This window comes from Pan paniscus, chromosome 23, assembly GCF_029289425.2.
Source record: "Pan paniscus chromosome 23, NHGRI_mPanPan1-v2.0_pri, whole genome shotgun sequence".
Lineage (NCBI taxonomy): Eukaryota > Metazoa > Chordata > Mammalia > Primates > Hominidae > Pan > Pan paniscus.
The window spans coordinates 51,037,245-51,064,107 of record NC_085927.1 but is presented as its reverse complement, the minus strand read 5'-3'; the positions used below and the strand labels follow the sequence as shown (position 1 = coordinate 51,064,107).

Below are 26,863 nucleotides of genomic sequence, written 5' to 3'. Positions count from 1 at the left end.
TCATAATCGATACCACGAGGTGGGGGGGTGGGGTCAGAACACAATCTGCAAGGAATAGAGATCTAACAAACGGGACTCAAGCAAGTAGGGGATTTAATTTCTCATACACAAAGTCTGGGGAGCCCAGTGAGGTTGCAATGGCAGCTAGATGTGTCCTCCAGCTCTGTCATCCTTGTCTTGAGGGTTCTGTGTTCACGGCCCCTCCAGGCATGGTTTCTTCATTTAGGTAGGAACAAAAGGCCAAAAGAACATACAAGCCCAGCTCTCCCTCCAGAGGCTCCAGTCGGAACTGGACCCTTTAACTACAAAGGAATCTTGGATGAATTATTTTTAGCGGGGCTTCAGGAGCAGGTAGCAGAGCCAAAGTGCACACTCAGGCCATCTTCCTCCCAATGTCCTCCCCGGGGGCATTTCCTTTAGGAAATGGGAGTCAGTCCTCACAAACACAGAAAGCAGCTCAAGGCCACCACACAGTTCGCCAAAATCCACATCCTGGTCACTGCTTCTTAGCTGCCGAGACAAGCTGGGTCCCCAACATCCCTGGGGAGCTAGGAGGAGCAGAGGACCAACACATGAGGCTGAGAGGCATTCTGCTTGGTGAATTTTTGAGGCAGAGGCTGCCCCCACCCCACAACTCACTGTCAGGGGACCTTATCCTGCTCAGAGAGCTGCTCTAGAACTTAATTTACATGACTCGTTCAGGCAGACAGAGTTCACTGTCTTGTGTTCCACAGTGTGACAGTGGTGGCCCCATCCCTGGCAACTGAGGGCCGTGGCGGGTCAGGGGGAGGCCATCTTAAGGAAGAGCAGGCAGCTAGCGTTCCAGCTTTGGGAACTCTGGCTGGAGAAGGTGGTTCACAGACGAGTTCCAGGGCCTCTGGCGGCCCGTCATATAGGCCTTTCCACAGGGGAGGGCAGAAGCAACAGGCGGGTCCCGGGAGACCCCAGCAGGTCCTCCACCGTCCAGCCTTCACAGCACCGGGCAGAATTTACACAGAGAGGATCAGTCTCCAAGCCAAAGTCAGGTGGAGGCATGGTGGTGGTGGTAGAGAAACCCTGGGCTGGCTTCCAGCTAGAAGCCAGGCTGGAGGCAGGAAGGCTCAGTCATCTGTTTCCTGCTTGATGTTCTCGACGGAGACAGGCAGCTCTGGACTTGAAGCCTTGTCGGGCGAGGCCACGTCTAGATGCTCTTCCTTCACACGCACAGCAATGACTGAAGAGGGAGGGGAGGCGGGAGGGTGGGCGAGTAAATAACTCTGGGAGGGGTGGGGGCGGAGGAGCTGGGAAAGGGACCTGGCTCCCTACAGATGGGGGCCTAGGATGCACCTTCACCCTCCAGCTTCCCTTCTGGGAGGGCAGTGGCAGCAGTAAAGGGCCAAGGCCCCAAGCCAGGCAGGCTATGCCAACGACACTGCCATGTGCCAATCTGTCACCACCCTGCCAAGCACTAGAGGTAGGGGTAGAGATGGAGGAGGAGGAGGGGCCGGGGCTGGGCTAGAGGGGGACTCAGCTCCATTCACAGTTGGGGGCGTGTCTGGGAAACAACCTGGGTCCAGTGGTACAGGACTGCTTGGTGCCCAGAAAATGCCGAAGAAACCTGACTCTACTCTTCTGTGCCCAGGTGGGGAAGGAGAAGGGTCATCTCTGAGCACGGAGCAGGCTGGTCCTGCCTTGACCCAGCCCGGTGGCTCTTACTCTCGCCAGGAACAGGCTCCGACGAGATCTTCCTGGCACCCTGAGGGTCGTCCTCCAGCAGGGGCTTCTTGGACCCCTGTCTGAGGGGTCGTGTCTTGGTGGGCGGGATTCTTTTCCCTTTGAATAAAAATGGATTCAAACCCAGCATTAGGGTTGTATTTAGGTAAGGCTTTATGGGATAGGTCTCACCCAGTGGTCAGGGAGCGTGGCAGAGGGAAAAATGCCAGTTTGGGGACAGAAAGCCTGGACTCCAACTCTGACAACACATCTTATTGGCTGTGTGCCCTGAGCTCAGATTCTCTCCAGTGGGAAGTAATACCACCACCTCCCTCAAACCAAGCCCCAGGCAGTCGTGGCTGTAACTGCTTTTTAAAATCTTTTTTTAAATAAAAAGATTTTTTGAAGAGGGTCTCACTCTGTCACCCAGGTTTGAGTACAGTGGGGTGATCACAGTTCACTGCAGCCTTGACCTCCCAGGCTCAGGTGATCCTCCTACCTTAGCCTCCTGAGTAGCTGGGACTACAGGCCTGTGCCACCATACCCAGCTAATTAAAACATTTTTTTAAATTAGGGGTCTCGCTATGTTGCCCAGGCTGGTCTCAAACTCTTGGGCTCAAGAGATCCTCCCACCTCAGCCTCTCAAAGTGCTGGGATCACAGGTGTGAACCATCACACTCGGCCCCCGTTTTTGATTGTTGATTTCTTCCCACAACATGCACCATTCCCGGTCCTACCGTTTGAATGGTACAGAGCCTCTGCCTGCTGGATAAATGCCACACCCTCACTCAATTTTTTTTTTTTTTTGTGCGATGGAGTTTCCCTCTTCCGCCCAGGCTGGAGTGAAGTGGAGCGATCTGGGCTCACTGCCACCTCCGGCCCCCAGGTTCAAGTGATTCTCCCGCCTCAGCCTCCCAAGTAGCTGGGATTACAGGCGCCTGCCACCACACCTGGCTAATTTTTGTATTTTTAGTAGAGACAGGGTTTCGCCATGTTGGTCAGGCTGGTCTTGGAACTTCTGACCTCATGATCCGCCCACCTCGGCCTCCCAAAGTGATGGGATTACAGGCGTGAGCCACCGCGCCTGGCCGCCTCACTCAATCTCAACCCTGCCCAAGGGACCTTGTTTCTGTTTCAGAACATCCTCTTCCCCACATGGTACCACACTGTGGAGCCCACCTCGCTGTCATAGGCCTGCGGCTCTGAAGGATGGCTTTGCCTGCTCCCGCTCTGCCCCTCAAGTGGAACCCAAGCTGGGCTCAGAATCTGTAGAGTGAGGCCCCACCAAGGGAAACGACACCCACGGCCCGAGAGCCAGGTGGAGTCCTGCCACTCAGCTGCCTGCCTTTACTGCCACCCTCTCCCACCCTCAAAGAGGTCTCGAGGTAAGAATGACAGCCTTGGAGAGACAGCTTCTATTTCTTCCTGTGGCTTTTCCTTTAGAACCTAGCAGCTGCGGCTTGCCCAGGCCAGGCTGTTTTTTTCTGAACATGGGGCATCAGGGATGGGATCCCCCAACCTCAATCTCTTACCTCTTTTCCTCAGCACCCTGACCATGGCCAGAGACTGAATACTCCCTATTTATGGTCTGGGTCCCCAGAGACAGGGTGAAAGGCCCATAGGCCAAAGGGCAAGGGAAAAGAGACAGGACAGGAACATGAAGAGAGCTACGTCAGTAGGACAGCACCTGGGAACCAGTGCCTGGGGGCTGACCCCCGCCTGCTCCCAGGGACGCAGGCCCACTGCTCCCGGACCCACACCAGCCTGGCTGCACCGGTGCAGCACTTACTTTTCTTCCCAAAGTGTTTCTTTTTCTTCTTTGTGGCCTCTTTGGCCTTCAGCGGTGTGGCCGGTTCTGTTGTTGAAAGACAAGGGTGAAAGAGATGAGAAGAGGGTCCCTGGGAGGACACAGGGCACAGGCGCATCCCGAGACCCCATCCACCCTCCCACACGAGACACCCCAAGACAGGAAGCCAAAGCTGGGCAATGAGGAGAGGGCAGGGCTGGAGGAGGGGCTGGAGAACAGCTGTCCCTTCTTCCCACCCTTGTCACCAGGGCTGCTCAGAGGGACCTGGGTAGTTTACCTGGGTGCACAAGGGCACGAACATATGACAGAGTGGGCAAGATGAAGGAAGGAGCTCTGCAGGCCAGAGGGAAAGGGAGACAGAGAAGTCAGGAGCAGGGGCTGGGTGACAGGGCTCACTCTCTACTTAGAGTGGTCCATGAGACATCTCCACCTCATGCCAAAGAACGGAGATGGGCACAGGGGCGGGGGAAGAAGGAAAAAAGAAGAGGAAAGAAAGTCAGAGCCTCTTAGGGCCACGAGAGCCCACACCTGCGGCCACAGGAGGCTGGAGCTGGTAGCCGGTGAGCTCACACCAGCCGACGGGGTAGATGTCTGGGGACTCGCAGTCTACCCACTGGTCGTACTCGCTGTCCCAGCCGTCAAAGTGGATGCTGAGGAGCCGATGCACCACTCGTTTCACCGTGGCCACACAGATGAGCCGGGGCTCCATCAGGTCCACGGCCTCCAGCTTCATGCCCACCTTGAAGCCATGGTTTGGGCAATCCTGGGGCAGAAAAAGGAGGCAGTGGCCAAGCCAGTCAGCTCCCTACCCCAGCAGGCTTGCCCGGGCCCGGAGGCACTTGAAGAACTGGCAGGGAGGGGCGGGGACTGGAATGGCTGCTGGGGCAGCTTCCTCTAGACAATAACCCACTGCACCTCTCCCAGTACCGCCCTCCATGGAAGAGGGACTGGAGTGCCCAGGCCATAGCTGGGGACTTCCCCCTGAAAGTGGCTGATGTCAGCAGTAGAGATTCGAGAGAAAGAGTAGGAACTGCCACCACTGACAGCAGCAGGTAGGGCCTGTCCTGAGGCCACCGCAGGCCCCTTGCTCCACTTCAGTCTCCTCACCATGTTAAAGAGTCTCGATGGAGCGGCTTTCGACTTGGTCTTCTCCAAGTAGTTCTCCCAGTTGAAAGTCTGTGCCTCATAACCTGGAGGAGCAGAAAGCTCAGATGCAGAGGGAGAGGGGGAAGCAGGAAGTGGGCAGGGGGAAAGGACACATGGCTGAAGAAGCTCTGCAGTTTGGTCAGGACCCAGCATGGAGTCTCCCCAGCAGCCTTCTTCTCATCCCCTCAGGGTAGTACCTGCTCTAGCACCACAGTCCTGTTGTATAGGTTGTTCACTGACCAATGGGATAAGTGGGAGCTCTGTTCATCAACCATACACTGGCCATGGGGTAGGGTCAGCCCAGCAGTTAAGGGCTGGTGGTGGGCTCTGTCACCTTTCCCATACACCCTGAAATGCTACACTTCTGGGGCCTGACTTGACCAGGAATCTGGGCTTGTGGCCACGCCCTGCCCCTTCTGTTTTGTTTTGAAGACAGAGTCTTGCTCTGTCGCCCAGGCTGGAGTGCAATGGCATGATCTCGGCTCACTGTAACCTCCACCTCCTGGGTTCAAGCAATTCTCCTGCCTCAGACTCCCGAGTGGCTGGGATTATAGGCGCCTGTCACCATGCCTGGCTAATTTTTGTATTTTTAGTAGAGACGAGGTTTTGTCATGTTGGCCAGGCTGGTCTCAAACTCCTGACCTCAGGTCATCCACCTGCCTCGGCCTCCCAAAGTGCTAGGATTACAGGCGGGAGCCACCGCGCCTGGACACCCTGCCCCTTCTGATGGCAACGCCAGCACGTGGTGGCCTCTCTAGTCTTACCTTTTGGCGGTGTGAGCTCAATGTCATTCTTCTGACAGAAGGTGGCCGGGAAGATGGCGTGGGAAGAGGCATGGTAGCAGAACCAGTCCGAGCCATCTGTGGAGGGCCCCCCGTCCACACAGATCATCAGGTATCCATCCAGGAGAACCTGGGGGGTGGGGGGAGCAGGCAGACAGATCATATCATGAACTGCACCCCATCCTGGGTTGGTACCGCACCCCAATAGGGACACGAGGCAAATGGATCCAAACGGATCTAGGGCATGGCCCTCCTGGAGGACACCTGAGCCTCTCTGGGGCACACAGTACTTCTGTGATGCATACGCGTGGGATTCTTTCTCTTCCCCACTAGACAGCAAACACCACGCCAGCAGGGGCCGCGTCCATCCTGTTGGACCGTGTTCTTGGGTGAGCACACGCGCCCGGCATGGAGCGGATCCGCGGCGAGGACGAGTCAGCAGCCTCCTCCGGGAGGGCCAAGGAGGGGTGGGGGTGCTGCTCAGGATGAGGCGATGAGGTTTGGAGCAAGGTGACCCCAGCTGTGGCTCTTGCCTAGGCCAGCACTCAAAGGAGATAGCACACAGCAAGAAGGCCCCAGTGAGGTGACAGGGAGGGGCCTACTCTGACACAGGACCAGGCTCAGGTGTTGAATAAGCACTCGTCCACGGAGCCTTGGACCCTGACACGAAAGCAGATTCTGAGCAAGGGGCAGGCCAGGCCCCGCTCACAAAAGTCAGGGACTCTGGGTGCAGCCAGTGATGAGAGGCTGGGACACAGACCCCCTGATGGTGGCGAGTGGCGTTAGAGCTCTGGGCCACATGGGTCCCCCCCCTCAGAAATCTGGAGGCTGGAGAGCCGGCCCCTGGCTCACCTTACAGACAGTTGCCACGCAGATGTTGCCCAGATTCAGGGGGTCAATGGCCTCCAGCTTCATCCCTTCCTCAAACCAACCGCCTTCTGTGTAGACTGCTCGTACCTTAAAGGAATGGGACAGCTGGGGACTCCCTGGGCAAGCCAGGAGGAAGGGTGAGGGAAGCAGGCCTCAGGAGGGAAAGGGATGGTCCCAGGGGAAGAGCCAGGTCCCTCAGGCCCGGAATGGACCCATGGCTGAGGGGAAAAGCGCCCAAGAGCTGAACCTCACCTTCTTGAAGAGGTAAGGAACGGCATCACAGTAGATCTTCCGGAAGGTGGGGTGATGGGCCATGTCACTTCGCCTCTCTTCGGAGGAGATGGATAGGGAATGAGGGAGAGAAGGGAGTTGGAGGCGGCTCCTGGGCCATCTCCACGCGCCTCCCCTGGGAATGTGGGGCTGCTCTGCACGTATTCTCAGCTGTATCTCTGTATCTCAGGACCCCCCACCCCAGAGTAGCAGACAGAAAGGTTGAGTCCAGAAAACATCAAGAGCTCTCTGTAGGGACTCTTCAGCCCTCGAAACCCAGACTGCTCCCGCATTGACAGGGGAGAGGATCGGGGCTGGTAGCATCTGGGTTCAAATCTTGATTTTACCACTCACAAGTTGAGTGGAGTGACTTTTGTCAAGTTACTCAAGCTCTCTGGAGCTCAGTATCATCACTGCAGGGGGGCCATGCCAACCTCCACCTGCTGACCTGCTGTGACGAGTAGGAAGGTGCTCCCACTCCGTCCCTGGGGAAGCATAGCATGCAGTCCCTCTGGCCTGGGGCTCTGCTAACCTGACATCTTGATGCCGTGGCCCACACGTCGTGACCAACCCACTGGGTGGATCAGGGGGCTCCACATGTGGCACCAGAAGTCGTCGTCACTGTCACCATCCTCGTAGAGGAGCCGTAGGCGACCCCCGATTACTGTGTCCACCACAGCCATGCGAGTGCGTGACACCTGGGACTTGTCCACCACTTCCAGCCGCATGCCCTGCCTAAAGGGGTACTTCATGCTCTCCACCATCTGAAACGACGTCAGAACACAGGCCTGCTATGGCTCAGGGCTCTTCCCACCCACCCTCCTGCTCTGGTGAGTGGAGGACAGGGAAGGTGTGGTGTTATCCCCCACACTCAGTCAGTCGGGAGGTGGCAGATGAGACTGCCTGCGCTGCCAGGCTCACCTTGGCCCTGACTCCCTAGGAGGACACAGAGGGAGGCAACAGCTCTCCCTAGGAGGACACAGAGGGAAGGCACACGGCTTGCAGTGGGCATGCCACTTCTTGCCACCAAAACGCCAATGAGTTGATGCAAATCACAAAACGCACTTTAGACTAAGGAAAAGTGACCCAGAGGTCACGCCTGCCCAGAATTACACAGACTCATTTGTGCCAGAGCTGGCCCTGGAAGCTGGTGTGCAGCCTGTGCTCTTCATGGGCTCTGCACTCTGATCCCCAGGCATCCTGCCCTCCCCGCCCCCTCCCAGCCCTCTGCCTGTGGCACATACAAGACTCATGTCCAGAGAACTGAGTCTTCCTGTGTCCCTTTCTGACCCTGATGGGCTGCAGCTCTGCAGTGCTTTCACAGTGCCTTGGTAGCAACTGACCTAATGAGGGATGGTGACCAAGATGCCCTCGAGCTGCTCTACAGAGAGCCATGGTGCTGGGGTACAGAGGAGGAGGTTCTTTTTGTTCACTGTGACTTCAGTGCTGTCCTGCCTGGGGCAGGGAACAGGTAGGGTGTAGGGCTTTTCCAGCCCCAGGGCACTGCTGGGTCAGGAAGAACCAGCCTAGACTAGACTAAGCAGTGCTATTTCCAAACACACCAGGAAGGAAAGCGTCTCAGAGGTCACAAAGCAGCCAACAGGCAAAGCTGACACAGGGGTCCTAAACCAGACAGACCCTCTGGCCCAGCTCAAGGGCTTGGGATACATCCTGACACCAGTTGCCTGTCCCACATCCGGTATCCCAGCAGCTCACTCAGGAGAGTAAGAGAAAACACAGGGTAAGGCCTGGCTCGGGGCCCCTCTGGGCTGCCTTCCCTGCCATGTTCTCTTCATCTACAGCCAACACAGTGCAGCCCACAATCCAACGCCATTTTTGTTAGTTTTTGTTTTTTTTTGAAATGGAGTCTCCTCGCTCTGTGGCCCAGACTGAAGTGCAGTGGCACGATCTCAGCTCACTGCAACTTCGGCCTCCCGGTTTCAAGCGATTCTCTCACCTCAGCCTCCTGAGTTAGCTGGGATTACAGGCGCATGCCACCACACCCAGTTAATTTTTGTATTTCTAGTACAGACAGGGTTTCATCATGTTGGCCAGGCTAGTCTGGAACTCCTGCCCTCAGGTGATCTTCTGACCTCGGCCTCCCAAAGTGCTGGGATTACAGGAGTAAGCCACTGTGCCGTGCCTAGCTAATGTTTTTTTTTTTCAAGAGACGAAGTCTCACAGTGTTGCCCAAGCTGGTTTCAGACTCCTGGCCTCAAGTGATCCTCTTGCCTTGGCCTCCCAAAGTGCTGAGACACTGAGACAGGTATGAGTCACTTTTACCATGTATATATGTGACTTTTTAATTTTTACTAAATCATTTCTTAAAATTAAATGCCACACAGATGATTCTGTGCCACACAGGAGTCCTACACCAGACAGAATCAGACAGCCCAGAGGCGCCCCAGGCCGGGCCTTACCCTGTGCTGTGCCAGGCACATCCCTGGCTCAGAACCGAGGCTATATTACAATTACTTGTGTGCATGGCTTTTGTTTCCTCTGCCAGACTAGAGATTTCTGGATGGCAGGGTCTGTATTCTTTGTATTCCCACAGTGCCTTGTAAACAAGTATGTAAGGCTGGGCATGGTGGCTCATGCCTATAATCCCAGCACTTTGGGAGGCCGAGGCAGGTGGATCACTTGAGGTCAGGAGTTCGAGACCAGCCTGGCCAATATGGTGAAACCCCATCTCTACTAAAAATACAAAAATTAGCCAAGTATGGTGGTGTGTGCGCACCTGTAATCCCAGCTACTCGGGGGGCTGAGGCAGAAGAATTGCTTGAACCCAGGAAGCGGAGGTTGCAATGAGCCAAGATTATGCCACTGCACTCCAGCCTGGGCAACAGAGCGAGACTCTGTCTCAAAAAGAAAAAAAAGGCTGGGCGCGGTGGCTCATGCCTGTAATCCCAGCACTTTGGGAGGCCGAGGCAGATGGATCACGAGGTCAGGAGATTGAGACCATCCTGGCTACCACGGTGAAACTCCATCTCACTAAAAATACAAAAAAATGAGCTGGGCGTGGTGGTGGGTGCCTGTAGTCCCAGCTACTTGGGAGGCTGAGGCAGGAGAATGGCGTGAACCCAGGAGGCAGAGCTTGCAGGGAGCCGAGATCGCGCCACTGCACTCCAGCCTGGGGGACAGAGCGAGACTCCGTCTCCCAAAAAACAAAAAAGTATGTTAATAAAATCTATTGAGTGAACACTTCTGAAAAATTCTACGAGCAAAGGTAAGGTTCCGGAAGAGCAAAAGGCAGACAAAGCAGCATGACTGGAGCAGTAGGAGCAGAGTCTGGGTGGGGCAGTGGCCGACGCCAGGCTAGAAAGGCAGATGGCAACCACGTAGCAGCAGCATTTGTCTCCAGCCTTGCAAAATGTGGAGCTGCTGAAGATCATCAGGCAAGGGGTCTTAGGTAACATGCTCCAGTGAGTGGCATGCAGGATGCAGAAAAATGGAAGAGCGGAAGGAGGGACATCAGTTAAGGGCTCACTGCCGACCTTGATGTGGAAATCCACGGGAAGCGTCCTGGAGCCCACCAGCCGTTTCATGAGGTAGCCCTTCCAGTCGGTGAACTTGGCATGGATGGCTGTGGAGGCACCAGCAGAATCCTGGTTACACAGACTGACAACACCTCCACTGACAGGGGCGCTAGTGCCGACCCAGAGTGGGGACCCCTCAGCAGTGGGGACTGAAAATAGCTGCCTCTTCAGGCCAGCAATGACTTCATCTGAGAACATCAGATTCCACACGTGGATCTGCCCCCGGGCCTCTGGGATGGGGAGGGCAGGAAGCCAGGGGGCAAGTGGATTCTGTTCTAACAAGACAGAGGACTCCCATTCTACCTAACACAAGCAGAGGACTCTCCCTCTACCAGGGGCCCTACAGGAACAAGAGAGGAAATGTTCTCATCAACTCACTCCGTGGGGGCACTAGGATCTTGCTGTTGATGGCACACCAGCCAATGGGGTGGACATCCACTGTTCCCAGGTTGCACCAGAAGTCATGGCTGGCGTCACTTTCAAAGCCTTCGTACCGAAGCAGCACCCGATACCCTGAAAGGAAAGGAAAGGGCACCTGTGAGGGAGGGTGAGCTGGGGAAGGTATGTTCTTTCTGTTTTTTTTTTTTTTTTTCTGAAACGAAGTCTTGCTCTGTCACCCAGGCTGGAGTGCAGTGGCGCCATCTCAGCTCACTGCAAGCTCCACCTCCCGAGTAGCTGGAACTACAGGCGCCCGCCACCACGCCCGGCTGATTTTTTTTTGTATTTTAAATAGAGACGGGGTTTCACCGTGTTAGCCAGGATGGTCTCGATCTCCCGACCTCGTGATCTGCCCTCCTCGGCCTCCCAAAGTGCTGGGATTACAGGTGTGAGCCACCGGGCCTAGCTTGGGGAAGGTATGTTCTTAAGCCTTCTCTTTTCTCTAGCCTAAGCTGGACTTCTGGCACCTATACTTCCAGGCAAGTGGATTCCTGTTGTCCACAACAGTCCTAGCCAAACAAATTCATGCTCCTAGTTCGGAAAGCATTATGGAATGGTGCTGAGAGTTAATTCTCTATAACCTGATCATCCTTGGAATGAATTTTACTTTTTAAATTTTTTCATTTTTTATAGAGACAGTATCTCACTATGTTGCCCCGTCTGGTCTCGAACTCCTGAGCTCAAACAATCCTCCCGCCTCTGCCTCCAAAGTGCTGGGATTAGAGGTGTGAGCCACGAAACCTGGCCCTGGAACAAACTTTAAAAATTGGGGTTTCCAGCCAGGCATGGTGGCTCACGCCTGTAATCCCAGCACTTTGGGATGCAGAGGATCACCTGAGGTCAGGAGTTTGGGACCAGCCTGGCCAAGATAGTGAAACCCCGTCTCTACTAAAAATACAAACATTAGCCGTGTGTGGTGGCCAGGTGGCCTGTAGTCCCAGCTATTCGGGAGGCTGAGGCAGGAGAATCGCTTGAACCCAGGAGGCAGAGGTTGCAGTGAGCCGAGATCGTGCCACCGTACTCCAGCCTGGGTGACAGAGCAAGACACCATCTAAAAAAAACAAAATAACAAAAACAAACAAAAAAATTTGGGGTTTCCAAGCCTGCCAAGCTCTGTGTTCCCTTCTCCGGTAAAAGAATCCTTAGAAGTGGGGCAAAAATTCCAGTGGGTGGGATTTTTGTTTTATGAAGCCAACTCCTGCCTACAACACTGTTCACCCATCTAGAGATGTCACTCTGCAGACACATCCCTGGCCCTGCGCTGGCCAAACACTCACCTGCTGTCTGGATGACAGAGGCGATCCAGTACACCCGGCTGGGGAGCACAGCATCACTGTTGAGCACCTCCACCTTCATCCCTTTCATCACATCCTCCCACTGGTCATAGAGTGGGACCTGTGTGGCGATGAGAGTGTACCGAGAGAGTGAGCTAACTGTGCTAGCAGGGGAGACAGACTGCCTCACGGCCTCAGTCAAGTCCTTGTTTGCACCTCAACTTTTCACATCACCCACTGTGTGCAGAACCAGCCACTAGAGATAAAGAGATGAGGTCTCCTGTCCTTGAAGAGCTAAGCCGGGAGTAGAGGTAGAGGTGGTGGGATGCAGGGTGATGGCTAGAGACCCAGAGTCAGACAGAACCGAGTCCTAAAATCTTTATAGGACTGGTTTCTTACTGTATCATTTTGGGCACATGATGCCTTGGTGAGCCTCGATCCCTTCGTCCCTGTGCCAGCCCGAGCAATGGCAGGGCGCTGATATTAGCACAAATATACTTTCCTTCAATCATCATGCAAACCTGGGCTGTGGGCATTATGACCCCCTCGTTTACACACAGCTATCCACCTGCAAGTTTACTCTCTACCTCCCCTCCTACTGAAATGCTCCAGGGGGCCAGGCATGGTGGCTCACGCCTGTAATCCCAGCACTTTGGGAGGCCGAGACGGGCGGATCACCTGAGGCTGGGAGTTCGAGACCAGCCTGACCAACATGGAGAATCCATGTCTCTACTAAAAATACAAAATTAGCTGGGCGTGGTGGTGGCACATGCCTGTAATCCCAGCTACTCCGGAGGCTGAGGCAGGAGAATCGCTTGAACCTGGGAGGGGGAGGCTGCTGTAAGCCGAGATAGTGCCATTGCACTCCAGCTCTGGGAAACAAGAGTGAAACTCCCATATCGAAAAAATAAATAAAATAAAATAAAGTGCCCCAGGACAGCACTGGACTGTTTCAGTTGCCTTCCCAGTACCTAATCCTCACTTTCCTGCCAATGGTACTTTTGATTCTCCTTTGGGAGAATCACTTTTTTTAGAGTCTTGCTCCGTCACCCAGGCTGGAGTGCAGTGGTGCAATCTCAGCTCATTACAACCTCCGCCTCTCAGGTTCAAGGGATTCTCCTGTCTCGGCCTCCCAAGTAGCTGGGATTACAGGTGCCCGCCACCACTTCCAGCTAATTTTTGTATTTTTAGTAGAGATGGGGTTTCACCATGTTGGCCAGGCTGGTCTCGAACTCCTCACCTCAGGTGATCCACCCGCCTCGGCCTCCCAAAGTGCTGGGATTCCAGGGGTAAGCCACTGCGCCTGGCCAAATTCACCTTTTTTATTCTCAGCCCTGGCTTCAGCCAGTTGAGGTATCCCATTCCATCTCCCTGGTCACTTGAGTTTAGTTCATCACAGAACCCGGACACAGTTGCGCTAGCCCAGGCACCCAGGGGCAGGCTTTTTACAAAGCAAATTGGATTATATGTGTTAGACACAAGTATGATGCAACTCCCTGGAAATGAAAATGCTGAAACTATTAGAGAATTCAGGGCAAAAAAGAGGCTCCCCCTCCAGCAGGAAGGAGGTGCACCTTCATTAACCATTCAGAGACGAGAGGAGTGAGTTAGCTGAGTCAAGCAGCAGCTGTCATTGTTCAGGGCACTCCCCAGAGTTCAGTGACAGTTCTGAAAGGAGGAGAGGAAGTGGCTTACTCTGGGTAAAAGACTCCCTACTTCCTCAAGACTAAAGAGGCCTCCTCCTGGATTTCCCGGAGCTTAGGGACGTGGTGTGAAGACAAAACAAGAGTGCTGTTGTGGGCTCTGCTCTCCCGGCCTGCAGGCTCCACACGTCACAGCTGCTGGATATTCGGTTCTTGCGCTCAAGCCCCGCCCCTAAGGGCCTTGCCCTTCGTTCTGGCTTTTACGTGATCCGCATCGAGGAGCCTTTTACAGAAGTGGCTCCAGGAGCATCCACATCTGCCTCTCGGGGCCCACGGGGCCCAGGCCAGCTACAGAAGCACCCTGCTTTCCATGGGAAAATGCTGCAAATGGGGGAGAAAGGAGAGAAGGGTTTCAGACTGCAAAGACCCTTCGACATCAGCTAGCACCAAGTTCTATTATGTAAATAAACTGAAGGGCTTCAGACCGGGAGTGAAGCCAAGCAGGTGATAGAAGTGTTTGTAGGAGGATTTTTTTGACATAAACATGAAATGGAGCGAGTGGTAACGCCATCCGTCTCCTGCCCAGACCTCCCCACTGTCACTGTCCAGCCTGAAGCCGCCCTGGTGAAGCAGGTGAAGGAGCAGCTCCATGCCCGGCTCCCCGGCCTCCCTCCCTCAGCTCCAGGGCACTCACGTGCTTGAAACAGCTGACGGGAGCAGCCTTGTAACTGTGATCCTTCAGGAACTTCCCCCAGTCGAAGCCCAAGACCAGAGCTGCAGAGCAGAGAGGACGAGTCAGACTAGGAGCCTGCGCAGCAGCCACTCCAGGAGCCTGGACCCCAAGGGCCCTGTGGGACCTGCAGAGGTAGGTCCCCCACCCCCAGCAGCCCCTCTCACAGCGCTGCCCACGACACCCTCCTTCACTCCCATACCTGCTCCACCAGTGGCCATGAGGGACCACTGTTGAGGACTGAATTGAAAGGTGGCAAGACTCTCAGGAGTAGAGGAACATTCAAAGGGAAATTTCTCGCCCTTCTTCCCCCAAAGGGGAAAACTGAAATATCCCTGGGCTTAAATTCCTCCCTCCGCCCTCAACCTGATTGGCCACACCCAATCTAAATGTGGGGGAGGGGGTGCGCACACACCAGGGCCCCTCCAACTGAGCTCCGGCCTGCTGAGCTCAATTTCAGTTAGAAACTCAGAACAATGATAGCAGAGTTGCTTTATGCATACATTTAACTTGCTTAGCAATTGCTACACACTCAGAGAGAGGCTCCTTTCCTTATCCCACCACCCCTCTCCAAACCTGCCTTCAAACCATATCTGGGCCTTCGTTGCCCCAGGGAAACAGAAACCACAGGGATAAAAGCAAAGAGAAACAAAAACAGCCAATTCTTGGCTTTTGAATTATCATGGGTAGGAGTCCTGGTAATTTAAGGGTGTTTGAAGGGATTTTTCTGGGTAATTTCCACAATACCCAACAGGTGAGGAAGATGCAATCCGCGGTGACCCTGACTTAGGGCACTTTCTACCTGGCTGGTTTGCCCAGTCTTCATTCCTAGGAAAGGCCACCCCAAACCCAGTCTCCTCCCCAGCCACGGCAGCTTCCTAAGCAGGGCCCTCTGCTATCTTACCGTCTTGTCCTGTTGGTGTCCCATCTGCCAGCTGTCCTGTCCCTTGAGAGTGGAGGAAGGCTCCAATTTTGGCAGACCAGGCAGCCTTGTGCAGGACTTTGGCTTTTTTGGTCGGTGGTTTTCCCTGGAGAGGAGGACAGAGGCTATGTGTAGCCTGGCAGCTGGGATCATGAGTCTGGATTTGGGCTGCCAAGTTGAAGTCCTGGGCTTGGGCCAGTGACTTAACCTCTTTTGGGCTTCAGTTTCTTCATGTGTGAAACAGTGATGACAATAACAATCCTGAGCTCAGGGGTGGTTGTGGGGAAGCGTCGGAGGTGCTAGGGGGTGCTAGGCAGTGCTGCAGAGCAGGGAGAGACCCATGTTCTATCTTTTAAGCCTTTCTGTCCTCCCAGATTCAAGTCTCAGTCATCTCCTTCCTCCAGTGTCGCTACTGATAGATCCAAAGCAAAGAATGGGCCTCACAGGGGCCCAGAAACGCTCATGAACTGGGAGGCAACCTTCTGTACATATGCGAATGTTCGGGAGAGGGTCCACATAGGCGAATGTTCGGGAGAGGGTCCACATAGGCGAATGTTTGGGAGAGGACCCACGGCTTTCATCAGGTACTCAAAGGGGGTCCTCCCTTTCCAAAGGGAATGGCCACTGATCTGGTCTGTATTTTGTAACTTAAGTACTGAACAGGAAGGCCAGGAATTTACTAAAGAGATCAGTGAAGCAGAAATCTGGGTTTAAGTCCCAAACAAACCTACGGGGCAAATCCCAGTTCTACAGTTTTTAGTTGTATACCTTTAAGTAAGTTACTAAAATTTCTGAGCCTTTATAAAAAGGAATTTTTTTAAAAATCAAATTTTTTAAGATCGTTAATTGGACTGAGAATGTCAAGCCCTTAGCAAGTACTCCCAAACCATAGCTATTAATATTACCAATATTATTCTTAGCTCTCGGAAGAGAGGGATCTTTTGGTGCCTTGAGTAAAATCTACAAAATGGGGAAACAATGGTAATTGTCTCACAAAGGCGACAGTGTATGAAGCAGTAAGCGAAGGATCTGGGACACAGCAATTTCTAATAAACATCGGTGGTGCTCAAACTTCGCTGCACATTAGGATCACCTGGGAGCTCTTCCAATCTCTGTCCAGGCTACACGCCATCCCAGTTAAATCAGAACCTTTCGGAGTAGGACCCAAGCATCAGTATATTTTACATAATTTTTTCCCCCCAGGCTGGAGTGCAGTGGCACGATCTCGGCTCACTGCAACCTCCACCTCCCAAGTTCAAGCGATTCTCCTGCCTCAGCCTCCCGAGTAACTGGGACTACAGGCGTACAACACCACGCCTGGCTAATTTTTGTATTTTTAGTAGAGATGGGGTTTCATCATGTTGGCTGGGATGGTCTCGATCTCCTGACCTCGTGATCCGCCCGCCTCGGTCTCCCAAAGTGCTGGGATTACAGGTGTGAGCCACCGTGCCCGACCAGCATCAATAATTTTTAAACTTTCCAGGTGATCCCAACATGCAGGCAAATTTGGGAAGCAGTGTTGCGGATGCTGGTCCCAGCTACTGGGAAACAAGGTAAGATGAGGCCCCTGAGATGAGGTTCCAGCCTCAATTCCGCCATTCTCCTCCTACAGAGCCACACTAGGTATGTCATTCTACCTCCTTGGACCTCAGTATACTTATCAATAAATGTGTGGGTTCAACACCACATCCAAGAATCTTTCCATCTCTAAAGATTCTATAAATATCAGTAATTTAGAAAATTGGCAAGACTTTCTAGGTAGCTGCCTGTGACATGGAGTCCGACGAGGCATGGTCTTCCTGAAGCCACCATGGCTGGTGAACCTTGGGCCTGTTTCCCAACTTCCTTTGAAAGGATTTATAAAAGTGTGGGGTGAAGACCAAGGGTGTCAGACTCCCCCATAGTTCTTGTTTAAAATGTACTGAATACACCAGACTCTGGGGGATGACGGTAGGTAATGGAGGGTAGCTTCAGGAACCTATAATTTAAAAAGCTCCACAAATGGATTCTTCTGTCCTCTGAAGTTTGAGAACATAATAAATACCAGCTGGCCACAAGCAAGGACCTTTTCAAACTTTCCTGGCCCTGGCCTTCAGTCACTTGGTGGTTCCTGTCTCAGCACCAAAGGCACCGGGAAGGATCCAAGTGACTGCCTCTCACCTGTAATCTAGCCAAGATACTGGCTTTCTTGGAGTTGGAGGAGTAGCTCCTGGAGCAGGAGACGCTGCAGAACCTCTTGGTCTTGGAGAAGAAGGCTTCCCTTGTACCCACGATACCACACATCTCACAGACAGCTGGGAAGAGAACTTAGCACATGACTCACCCGATATGGCCACCTCAAAGCAAACAAAGTGATGGGCCCTTCAAAACCTGGGGCACTGCATTAACCAGGTGAGCCCCTGCCCCCACAAAGGCTAATGGAATAAGAGGAGGAATGGGAGGTACTGGTGTGTATATCCTGAATCTACCTGAATGAAGTGCTGCTGCTTGGCCTCCCTTGGCTACAGATGTCAACAGAGGGGCTGATGGAAATCCATGAGGACGACTGGGGGAACAGGTGAGTGTTGAAAAGTTTGTCAGAGGAAAGTGAGAAGAAACTAGGCATGGTAGCTCCTGTCTGTAATCCCAGCAGTTTGGGAGGCCAAGGAGGGAGGATTGCTTGAGGGCAAGAATTTGAGACCATCCTGGGCAACATAGCAAGACCTTGTTGCCAAAAAAAAAAGGCCAGGTGTGATTTGGCGGGGGGAAACTGCTTGCGCCCAGGAGGCTGAGGCTGCAGTGAGCCATGACTGCACCACTGTACCTCTAGCCTGGGCAACAAAGTAAGACACTGTCTCAAAAAAAAGCGAAAAAATTTATAGGAAGAAAAAGTGCCAAAGTCACTTAACCTCTGTGGCTCTATTTTCTCATCTATATAGTAAAGGGACTGACCTAGATCAGTGTTTTATTTATTTATTTTTGAGACAGAGCCTTGCTCTGTCGCCCAGCCTGGAGTAGTACACTGGCGCAATCTTGGCTCACTGCAAGCTCTGCCTCCCGGGTTCACGCCATTCTCCTGCATCAGCCTCCCGAGTAGCTGGGACTACAGGCACCGCCACCACACCCAGCTAATTTTTTTGTGTTTTTAGTAGAGACAGGGTTTCACCATGTTAGCCAGGATGGTCTCAATCTCCTGACCTTGTGATCCGCCGCGTCGGCCTCCCAAAGTGTTGGGATTACAGGCGTGAGCCAATGCGCCCAGCTAGATCAGTGTTTTAATTGTGACTTCACTTTTTTTTTTTTTGAGATGGAGTTTTGCTCTTGTTGCCCAGGCTGGAGTGCAGTGGCGCCATCTTGGCTCATTGCAACCTTCGACTCCCGGGTTCAAGGGATTCTCCTGCCTCACCCTCTTGAGTAGCTGGGACTACAGGCATGTGCCACCACGCCTGGCTAATTTTTTGTATCTTTAGTAGAGACGGGGTTTCACCATGTTGAGCAGGCTGGTCTTGAACTCCTGACCTTGTGATCCTCCCGCCTTGGCCTCCCAAAGTGCTGGGATTACAGGCGTGAGCCACCATGCCTGGCCCGTGACTTCACTATTAGACCCACCTGGGGAGCTTTTAAAAATGCCTGAGATGGCCGGGCGCGGTGGTGGGCGTCTATAATCCCAGCTACTCGGGAGGCTGGGGCAGGAGAATCCCTTCAACCTGGGAGGCGGAGGTTGCAGTGAGCTGAGATGGCGCCACTGCACTCCAGCCTGGGCAACAAGAGTGAAACGCTGTCTCAAAAAAAAAAAAAAAAAAAAGCCTGAACCTAAAATTCTAATGAATTGGTCTGTGACGGGATACTGGTACCTGTAGTTTGTTAAAAGCTCCCCTAGATGATTCTAATGTGCAGAACCCCTGGTCTAAATGGTCTCTAATGGTTCCTTCTAGTTCTAAATCCTAAGATTCTAAGAGAAGGGCTGGAAGAGGATAGAAGGGAGAAAGATAAAAGGCAAGGGATGAAAAGAAGACAATATAAATAGAAAGGAAGTAAGGCCGGGAGCGGTGGCTCACGCCTGCAATCCCAGCACTTTGGGAGGCTGAGGCGGGCGGATCACGTAGTCAGGAGATTGAGACCATCCTGGCTAACACGGTGAAACCCCGTCTCTACTAAAAAATACAAAAAATTAGCCGGGCATGGCGGAGGGTGCCTGTAGTCCCAGCTACTTGGGAGGCTGAGGCAGGAGAATGGCGTGAACCCGGGAGGCGGAGCTTGCAGTGAGCCAAGATCGTGCCACTGCGCTCCAGCCTGGGTGACACAGCGAGACTCTGTTTCAAAAAAAAAAAAAAAAAAAAAGGCCGGGTGCGGTGGCTCACGCCTGTAATCCCAGCATTTTTGGAGGCCGAGGAGGGCAGATCACAAGGTCAGGAGATCGAGACCATCCTGGCTAACATGGTGAAACCCCGTCTCTACTAAAAATACAAAAAAAATTAGCCGGGTGTGGTGGCAGGCACCTGTAGTCCCAGCTGCTGGGGAGGCTGAGGCAGGAGAATGGCTTGAACCTGGGAGGCGGAACTTGCAGTGAGCCAAGATCATGTCACTGCATTCCAGCCTGGGTGACAGAGCAAGACTCCGTCTCCAAAAAAAAAAAAAAAAAAAAAAAGAATGGAAATAAGATTCAACTGCAAAGAGTATTAGATTACTCTTCTAACGAGTTTGGGGCTGGGTGCGGTGGCTCATGCCTGTAATCCTAGCACTTTGGGAGGCTGAGGTGGGGGATCACTTGAGCTTGGGAGTTCAAGACCAGCCTGGGTAACATGGCAAAACCCCTGTCTCTACAAAAAAAAATACAAAAATTAGCCAGGCATGGTGGCGTGCACCTGTAGTCTCAGCTACTCAGGAGGCTGAGGTGGAAGGATTGCCTGAGCCCAGGAGGTCGAGGCTGCAGTGAGCCATTTTCACACCACTGCACTGCAGCCAGGGTGACAGAGTGAGACCCTGCCTCAAAATAAAACAAAAAAAGTTTGGGATCTAAAGGATGGCAGTGTCCTCACAGACTATCCAGCCTGCCTCTCTTCACAGGCAGCCCACACATGGGAGGCCCTGACACAGGGGTTCAGCAGCTGTCCAGGCATCACATTTCCAAAGTCAACTGGCTTCCAGATGATCCATAGGGATTCTCATCTGCCCGCCCCCAACCCAGTCCTCCTACCCAGGGTCACTTTATCGTGTATTACCTCCCCACTCCCACCCTGACTTCCAAACCACAAGTTATTTGTCCCTTCTCAGAAAGTAACCAAAACACTTTAGGTTTCCTATCTTCTCAACATCCACGTTGGAAATCCATGGTATACTTATACAAAAAAGCAGCACCATGCTACTCAGTGGCATCTAATCTGTGCTGAATACACATTAGTTATATGAAAGAATGAGTGAAGTCACAATTTGAAATTAGACTAGGGCCGGGCACAGTGGCTCACTCCTGTAATCCCAGCACTTTGGGAAGCCGAGGTGGGTGGATCACCTGAGTTCAGGAATTTGAGACCAGCCTGGCCGACATGGTGAAACCCCGCCTCTACTAAAAATACAAAAGTTAGGCTGGCGCGGTGGCACACGCCTGTAATCCCAGCACTTTGGGAGGCCGAGGCGGGTGGATCACGAGGTCAGGAGATCGAGACCATCCTGGCTAACGTGGTGAAACCCTGTCTCTCCTAAAAATACAAAAAATTAGCCGGGCGTCATGGTGGGCGCCTGTAGTCCCAGCTACTCAGGAGGCTGAGGCAGGAGAATGGTGTGAACCTGGGAGGCAGAGCTTGCAGTGAGCCGAGATCACGCCACTGCACTCCAGCCTAGGCAACAGAGCGAGACTCCGTCTCAAACAAACAAACAAACAAACAAACAAATACAAAAGTTAGCTGGGTGTGGTGGTGGGTGCCTGTAGTCCCAGCTACTCGGAAGGCTGAGGCACGAGAATCACTTGAACTCAGGAGGTGGAAGTTGCAGTGAGCCGAGATCATGCCACTGTACTCCATCCTGGGCAACAGGGCGACACTCAAGTCTCAAAAAAAAAAAAAAAAAAGAAATTAGACTTCAGCAAAGGAAGTTAACACAGTGGCTACTTGGGGTGCTTCTGTCTCCCTTACAGGTCCTTACACATCTGATCCCTTAGAAATCAGAGTTAATAGCCTTTTACATCTGGATGGCTCTGCCCATATAGCCTATATCCACCCCCCTCTTCCTCTATAATCTTCTATCTCCTCTCCATCCTCAGGGGACACGCTGAAGGCACCTGGCTCAGAACCACTGCCATCCAAGGAGCGAGGAGTCCCAGGGCTGAGCAAATGCAGCGGGGAGGTCGGCAGTTCCCCTGCTTCCCGATCCTCATTTTCTGCTTCACTTGACTCCTCCAGATAGGAGCTGCTGTCACTGCCCACACTGCTGTTATAACTCCGGAAACTATCATAGCCACCAAACAGCTCCAAGTCGTCATCTTCCTCTTCCTCCATTGGCTCTGAAGATGGGGTCTCCTAATGGAGGATGACACAAACCAGGTAGAAAGAATTATGATTGGCTTTAGTGCACGGGGGGAGAAGCTGCAGATCTGCTATCAGCCCCCTCACACTTTCGGGAACCTTTCAAATACCCCTTTTACAAACACCAAGATCATTACTCCTATTTACACATTTCTTCACCATGATGCAATTCAACAGCTTAACAAGACAGAAAATATGTGTTAGGAATTCACCAGGCTCCTCTGTGGATTTACAAATGATGATATTTTAACATGGTTCAAATAGAATACTGTATAACAATGTGGGCCAGGTGCGGTGGCTCATGCCTGTAATCCTAGCACTTTGGGAGGCCGAGGCTGGCAGATCACCTGAGGTCAGGAGTTCGAGACCAGCCTGGCCAAGAGGGTGAAACCCTGTCTCTACAAAAAAATACAAGAAAAAGTTAGCCAGGTGTGGTGGCGGGCACCTGTAGTCCAGCTACTTGGGAGGCTGGGGCAGAGAGGCAAAGGTTGTAGTGGGCCAAGATCGTGCCACTGCACTCCAGTCTGCATGACAGAGCAAGACTCTATCTCAAAAAAAAAAAAAAAAAAAGTGAAATATCCTAAGGTACTTCACAAAGACTTTCTGGGGTAGAAGATATATTAGAAATTAATTCTTAGCCAGGCACAGTGGCCCACACCTGTAATCCCAGCACTTTCCGAGGCCAAGGTGGGTGGATCACGAGGTCAGGAGTTCAAGACCAACCTGGCCAAGATGGTGAAACCCCGTCTCTACTAAAAATACAAAAATTGGCTGGGTGTGGTGGCGGGTGCCTGTAATCCCAGGTACTTGGGAAGCTGAGGCAGAGAATTGCTTGAACCCGGGAGGTGGAGGTTGCAGCGAGCTAAGATCGCGCCACTGCACTCCAGCCTGGTGACGGAGTGAGATGCTGTCTCAAAAAGAAAAACAAAAATTCCTCCCCATTCAATATACATCAAAATGATCTCAACTCAGAAACAATTTAAGTCACAGAAAAGTTAATTTGGGACCTAGACTGCTCCAAAGAGGATCGGAGAGGCAGATGACACACAGATAACTATGGCATCTTGGTGTGTACTACAGCGCTAGATTCAGCTCTGATCCTAACTAGCTATAGGGCCTTGGGCAAGTCATTTAACTTCTGTGGGCTTCAACTTTCTCATCTATAAAATAAAAATATTTGACTCGTGAGATGCAAATGAGATAATGTATATGAATCTACCCAGCATGTAACAGAAAACGTGTGAAGAGCCTGGGTACGGCGGTTCACATCTGTAATCCCAGCACTTTGGGAGGCTGAGGCAGGTGGATTGCTTGAACCCAGGAGTTTGAGACCAGCCTTGGCAACACAGCCACACCCCATCTCTACAAAAGAAAACAATTAGCCAGGTGTGGTGGCATGCGCCTGTAGTCCCAGCTTCTTGGAGCTGAGGTGGAAGGACTGCTTGAGCCTGGGAGGTCAAGGCTGTAGTGAGCCATAACCATGCCACTGCAATCCAGCCTGGGCAAGAGAACGACATCCTGTCTCCAAAGAAAAAGAAAAAAAAGCCGGGTGCGGTGGCTCACACCTATAATCCCAGCACTTTGGGTGACCGAGGCGGGCGGATCACTTAAGACCAGGAGTTCAAGACCATCCTGGCCAACATGGTGAAATCCCGTCTCTAGTAAAAATACAAAAAATAGCTGGGCATGATGGTGGGTGCCTGAAATCCCAGCTACTCGGGAGGCTGAGGCAGGAGAATCACTTGAACCCAGGAGTTGGAGGTTGCAGTGAGCCGAGATTGCACCACTGCCCTCCAGCCTAGGCAACAGAGTGAGACTCCTTCTCAAAAAAAAAAGCTGGGTGGTGGTGGCATGCACCTGTGGCTCTAGCTACTCAGAAGGCTGAGGTGGGAAGACAGCTTGAGCCTGGGAGGTCAAGGCTGTACTGAATCATGATCACACCATTGCACTCCAGCCTGGATGACAGAGGGAAGACACTGTCTCAAAGGAAAAAAAAGGTGTGAAGAAAGGAGAAAAGTTTGGCCTCTGGTCCAGAGCTCAAATATCATCTCTAGTGCTTACTCGCTGTATGACCTGCAGCAAGTCAATTTTGCAGTGCTTCAGTTTCCACATCTGTACAATGAGGATAGTACCACCTATTTCATAGGGTTTGGGGGCTGGCCATGGTGGCTCATGCCTGTAATCCCAGCACTTTGGGAGGCCGAGACAGGAGGAGTGCTTGAGCCTAGGAGTTCAAGACCAGACTGGGCAACATAGGGAAACCCTGTCTCTATAAAAAATGGAAAAAATTAGCTGGGTGTTTTGGTTAGGGAGGCTGAGGTGGGAGGATCTCTTGAGCCAGGGAGGTCAAGGCTGCAGTTAGCTATGATTGCACCACTGCACTCTAGCCTGGGTGACAGAGAGCAACCCTGTCTCAAAAAAAAAAAAAAAAAAAAAAGGAAGTAAGAGACGATACAGGCAAAGCTCTCAGAATAGTGACTTGCATATAGTAAGTGCTCAATAAAGGTTGCCAATTTTTACTGGTTGAAAGCATAGGCTCTGATTTGCCTGAGTTTGAATCCTGGCTCTAACATTTATTAACTGTGTGATTTTGTGCGTATTTTATCTTGCTGCTGTCATCATTACAAGAGAGGTAATAAGCTTTCTTTAGAGAATTCTTACGAAGATTGAGATAAGATATGTAAAGCCTAGTTCTATTTCCAGCAGTCAGTAACAGCTCTAAAAGTGTGACTTGCTATTCTTATTCTCCACATGATTATTCTCGTTTACCCTTGCAGAATGTTTGAGCTATTCCACCTTATATTTGCAACTACACATGCAAATATGCTAGAAAGGAAACAATTTTTTTTTTTTTTTTTTTTTTTGGAGACACAGTCTCGCTCTGTCGTCCAGGCTGGAGTGCAGTGGTGCAGTGGCCCGATCTCGGCTCACTGCAAGCTCCGCCTCCCAGGTTCACGCCATTCTCCCGCCTCAGCCTCCCGAGTAGCTGGGACTACAGGTGCCTGCCACCACGCCCGGCTAATTTTTTTGTATTTTTAGTAGAGATGGGGTTTCACCATGTTAGCCAGGATGGTCTCGATCTCCTGACCTCGTGATCCGCCCGCCTCGGCCTCCCAAAGTGCTGGGATTACAGGCGTGAGCCACCGCACCCAGCAAGGAAACAATTCAAATATAGGTACCCTTGTCAGGCAGGGTGACAGAGACCACCTATAGTCCCAGCTACTTAGGAGGCTGAGGTGTAAGGATTGCTTGAGCCCAAGAGTTCGAGGCTGCAGTGCGTTGTCATCACGCCTGTGAGTAACCACTGCATTCCAGCCAGGGCAACATAGGAACACCCCGTCTCTTAAATATAAGGTGCCCAGAAACCAAATGATTAAAGGATGAGGCGGGGTGCAGTGGCTCATGCCTGTAATCCCAGCACTTTGGGAGGCCGAGGTGAAGCGGGCAGATCACCTGAGGTCAGGAGTTCGAGACCAATCCGACCAACATGGCAAAACCTCGTCTCTATTAAAAATACAAAAATTAGCCGGGTGCGGTGGCACATGCCTGTAATCCCAGGAACATGGGAGGTGGAGACAGAATTGCTTGAACCCGGGAGACGGAGGTTGCAGTGAGCCGAGATCGCGCCACTGCACTCCAGCCTAGGCGACAGAGCGAGACTCCGTCTGAAAGAAAAAAAAAAAAGGATGAGTGGGTTCCAGGTTGCAGTACAATGTGAAAAGCATAACAGGCAAAGTTTCGGAGGCGGACAGACTTAGTGCCAATCTCCTTCACTTTCCAGCCGGGGTAACTTCCTGGGGCGTCGCACCACCTCTAAGCCTCAGTGGCTTGAACGACAAAGACGAAAGAATAATACATGATTGCTGTGAGTGTACTGGAAGATAATGCACGTGAACGTTACAGACAAGGAGTGATGTTCACCCAACTTTAATCTCCCTTCACTTCCCACCTCATGTAACAGGCCTCACAAGCCCTAAACAACACAGCCACGAGACAAGCAGGATAAGGAAGATTCAGGAGCTCTCAGATCCTAAACCTAGTTCCCTTTCCCCCAGGCCAGGGACGGCTGTTCCTCCCTGAACTCCTCGCCGAACGTTGGCCCCAGCAGGAGAGGGGCAAAAAGTAACGCCAATTGCCTCTGCCCCTGGCTCAGTTTAACTACCTCAGTTTATCCATCCTCCCACCCTCCACCCTCCAGGCGTCGCTAAAAGCCCTAAAGAAGGGCCCACGGAGCGAGGCTCTCGGAGTTCCCTTTCCCAGTCACGCTAAGTCCTCGCCTTCTCACCTCAATACTCCGGGGCTTCTCCATGAGACCTCAGTTTCGCCAAGCGTCACCAGGTGCAGGAAGCCATATTGGCCTCGTCGCTCTCCGCGAGAGCACTCATTGGTCGCCTCCCTGAGCCGCGGGCCAATCACGCTGCAGGAAGGAGGAAAAGCCGGTTCCGTGCCTGCTCCCGCCATTCTCTCCCTGTGGGCGGGGAAGCCGCGGGCGGTTATGGGAATTGTAGTTCACATGTGTGCAGGGTGAGTCGTTACCATAGCGACGTGGAAACCAGGGGCGCTGGAAACCTGGTGCGCCTCACGCCGAGTGTTCCAATTACGCCAACCTCTTGACTTCACTGGATGTTATTCTTCCCTAAACGGTTATTGAGCACCTATGATAGTCACTGTTCCAGACTCCAGGAATAACCTCGTACTCTCCCGGGTTAGATATTTAAGGTGCCCTTTTGCTGGGATGCATAGCAGAGGGACTCATTTCCAACTCAGGCAGAAACTGGACTACTCCAGATTAAAAAGAAGAAGAAAAAAAGGAAGAAACTGGAATACTCTGTGTGTGTGTGTGTGTGTGTGTGTGTGTGTGTGTGTGTGTGTGTGTGTGTTTTCTTGAGACGAAGTCTTGCCCTGTCGCCCAGGCTGGAGTGCCGTGGCGCGATCTCGGTTCACTGCAACCTACGCCTGCCAGGTTCAAGCGATTCTCCTGCCTCAGCTTCCCAAGTAACTGGGACTACAGGCGCCCACCACCAAGCCCGGCTAATTTTTGTATTTTTTAGTAGAGACGGGGTTTCACCAGGCTGGTCTTGAACTCCTGACCTCGGGATCCACCCGCCTCGGCCTCCCAAAGTGCTGGGATTACAGGCGTGAGCCACCGCGCCTGGCTGAAACTGGAATATTCTTTTTCTCAATACTGTAAATGTCCAGCCTGCTCAAAATCTTACAACATTCCTCCTTCACCACTCTCTCCTGGGTAAAAACCTC

The 26,863-nt window shown here is 52.5% G+C and overlaps 2 protein-coding genes across 7 annotated transcripts in view; one reads left to right on the top strand and one right to left on the bottom strand.

Moving 5' to 3' along the window:
* The window catches only part of CHADL (chondroadherin like), a 32,668-nt gene extending 9,873 nt beyond the window's left edge, over positions 1 to 22,795 (top strand). The window contains exons 6-7 of one of the 2 annotated variants that reach the window (XR_008622470.2): positions 2,831 to 3,077; positions 21,346 to 22,795. Coding sequence is in view for 1 of the 2 variants with exons in the window: in XM_034949290.3 (XP_034805181.1) it covers positions 1,622 to 1,648 (27 nt within the window). In the remaining variant the exon portion in view is untranslated. Of the gene's footprint in view, positions 1 to 1,621; positions 1,840 to 2,830; positions 3,078 to 21,345 lie in introns of those variants that run through there. The other variant, XM_034949290.3, reaches the window with a different exon arrangement.
* L3MBTL2 (L3MBTL histone methyl-lysine binding protein 2) lies at positions 77 to 26,092 on the bottom strand. Of its 5 annotated transcripts, XM_063603326.1 has the most exons (18): positions 25,893 to 25,949; positions 25,154 to 25,272; positions 21,364 to 21,601; positions 17,271 to 17,404; positions 15,093 to 15,216; positions 14,153 to 14,232; positions 11,819 to 11,936; positions 10,482 to 10,616; positions 10,062 to 10,150; positions 7,100 to 7,331; positions 6,550 to 6,626; positions 6,280 to 6,384; positions 5,410 to 5,557; positions 4,607 to 4,689; positions 4,028 to 4,262; positions 3,482 to 3,547; positions 1,696 to 1,812; positions 77 to 1,213 (listed from the first exon to the last, which is right to left on the bottom strand). In XM_063603326.1, the coding sequence occupies exons 2-18, from the start codon at positions 25,169 to 25,171 to the stop codon at positions 1,101 to 1,103; spliced, it is 2,112 nt and encodes a 703-aa protein (XP_063459396.1). In that variant the 5' UTR covers positions 25,172 to 25,272; positions 25,893 to 25,949; the 3' UTR covers positions 77 to 1,100. The 5 variants fall into 5 exon arrangements, with proteins under 5 accessions (XP_063459396.1, XP_003814669.2, XP_063459395.1 ...); XM_003814621.5 differs by lacking the exon at positions 25,154 to 25,272 and having other exon boundaries at positions 25,893 to 26,092; XM_063603325.1 differs by lacking the exon at positions 25,893 to 25,949 and having other exon boundaries at positions 25,154 to 25,563.
* Between the last annotated feature and the right edge of the window lie 771 nt (positions 26,093 to 26,863).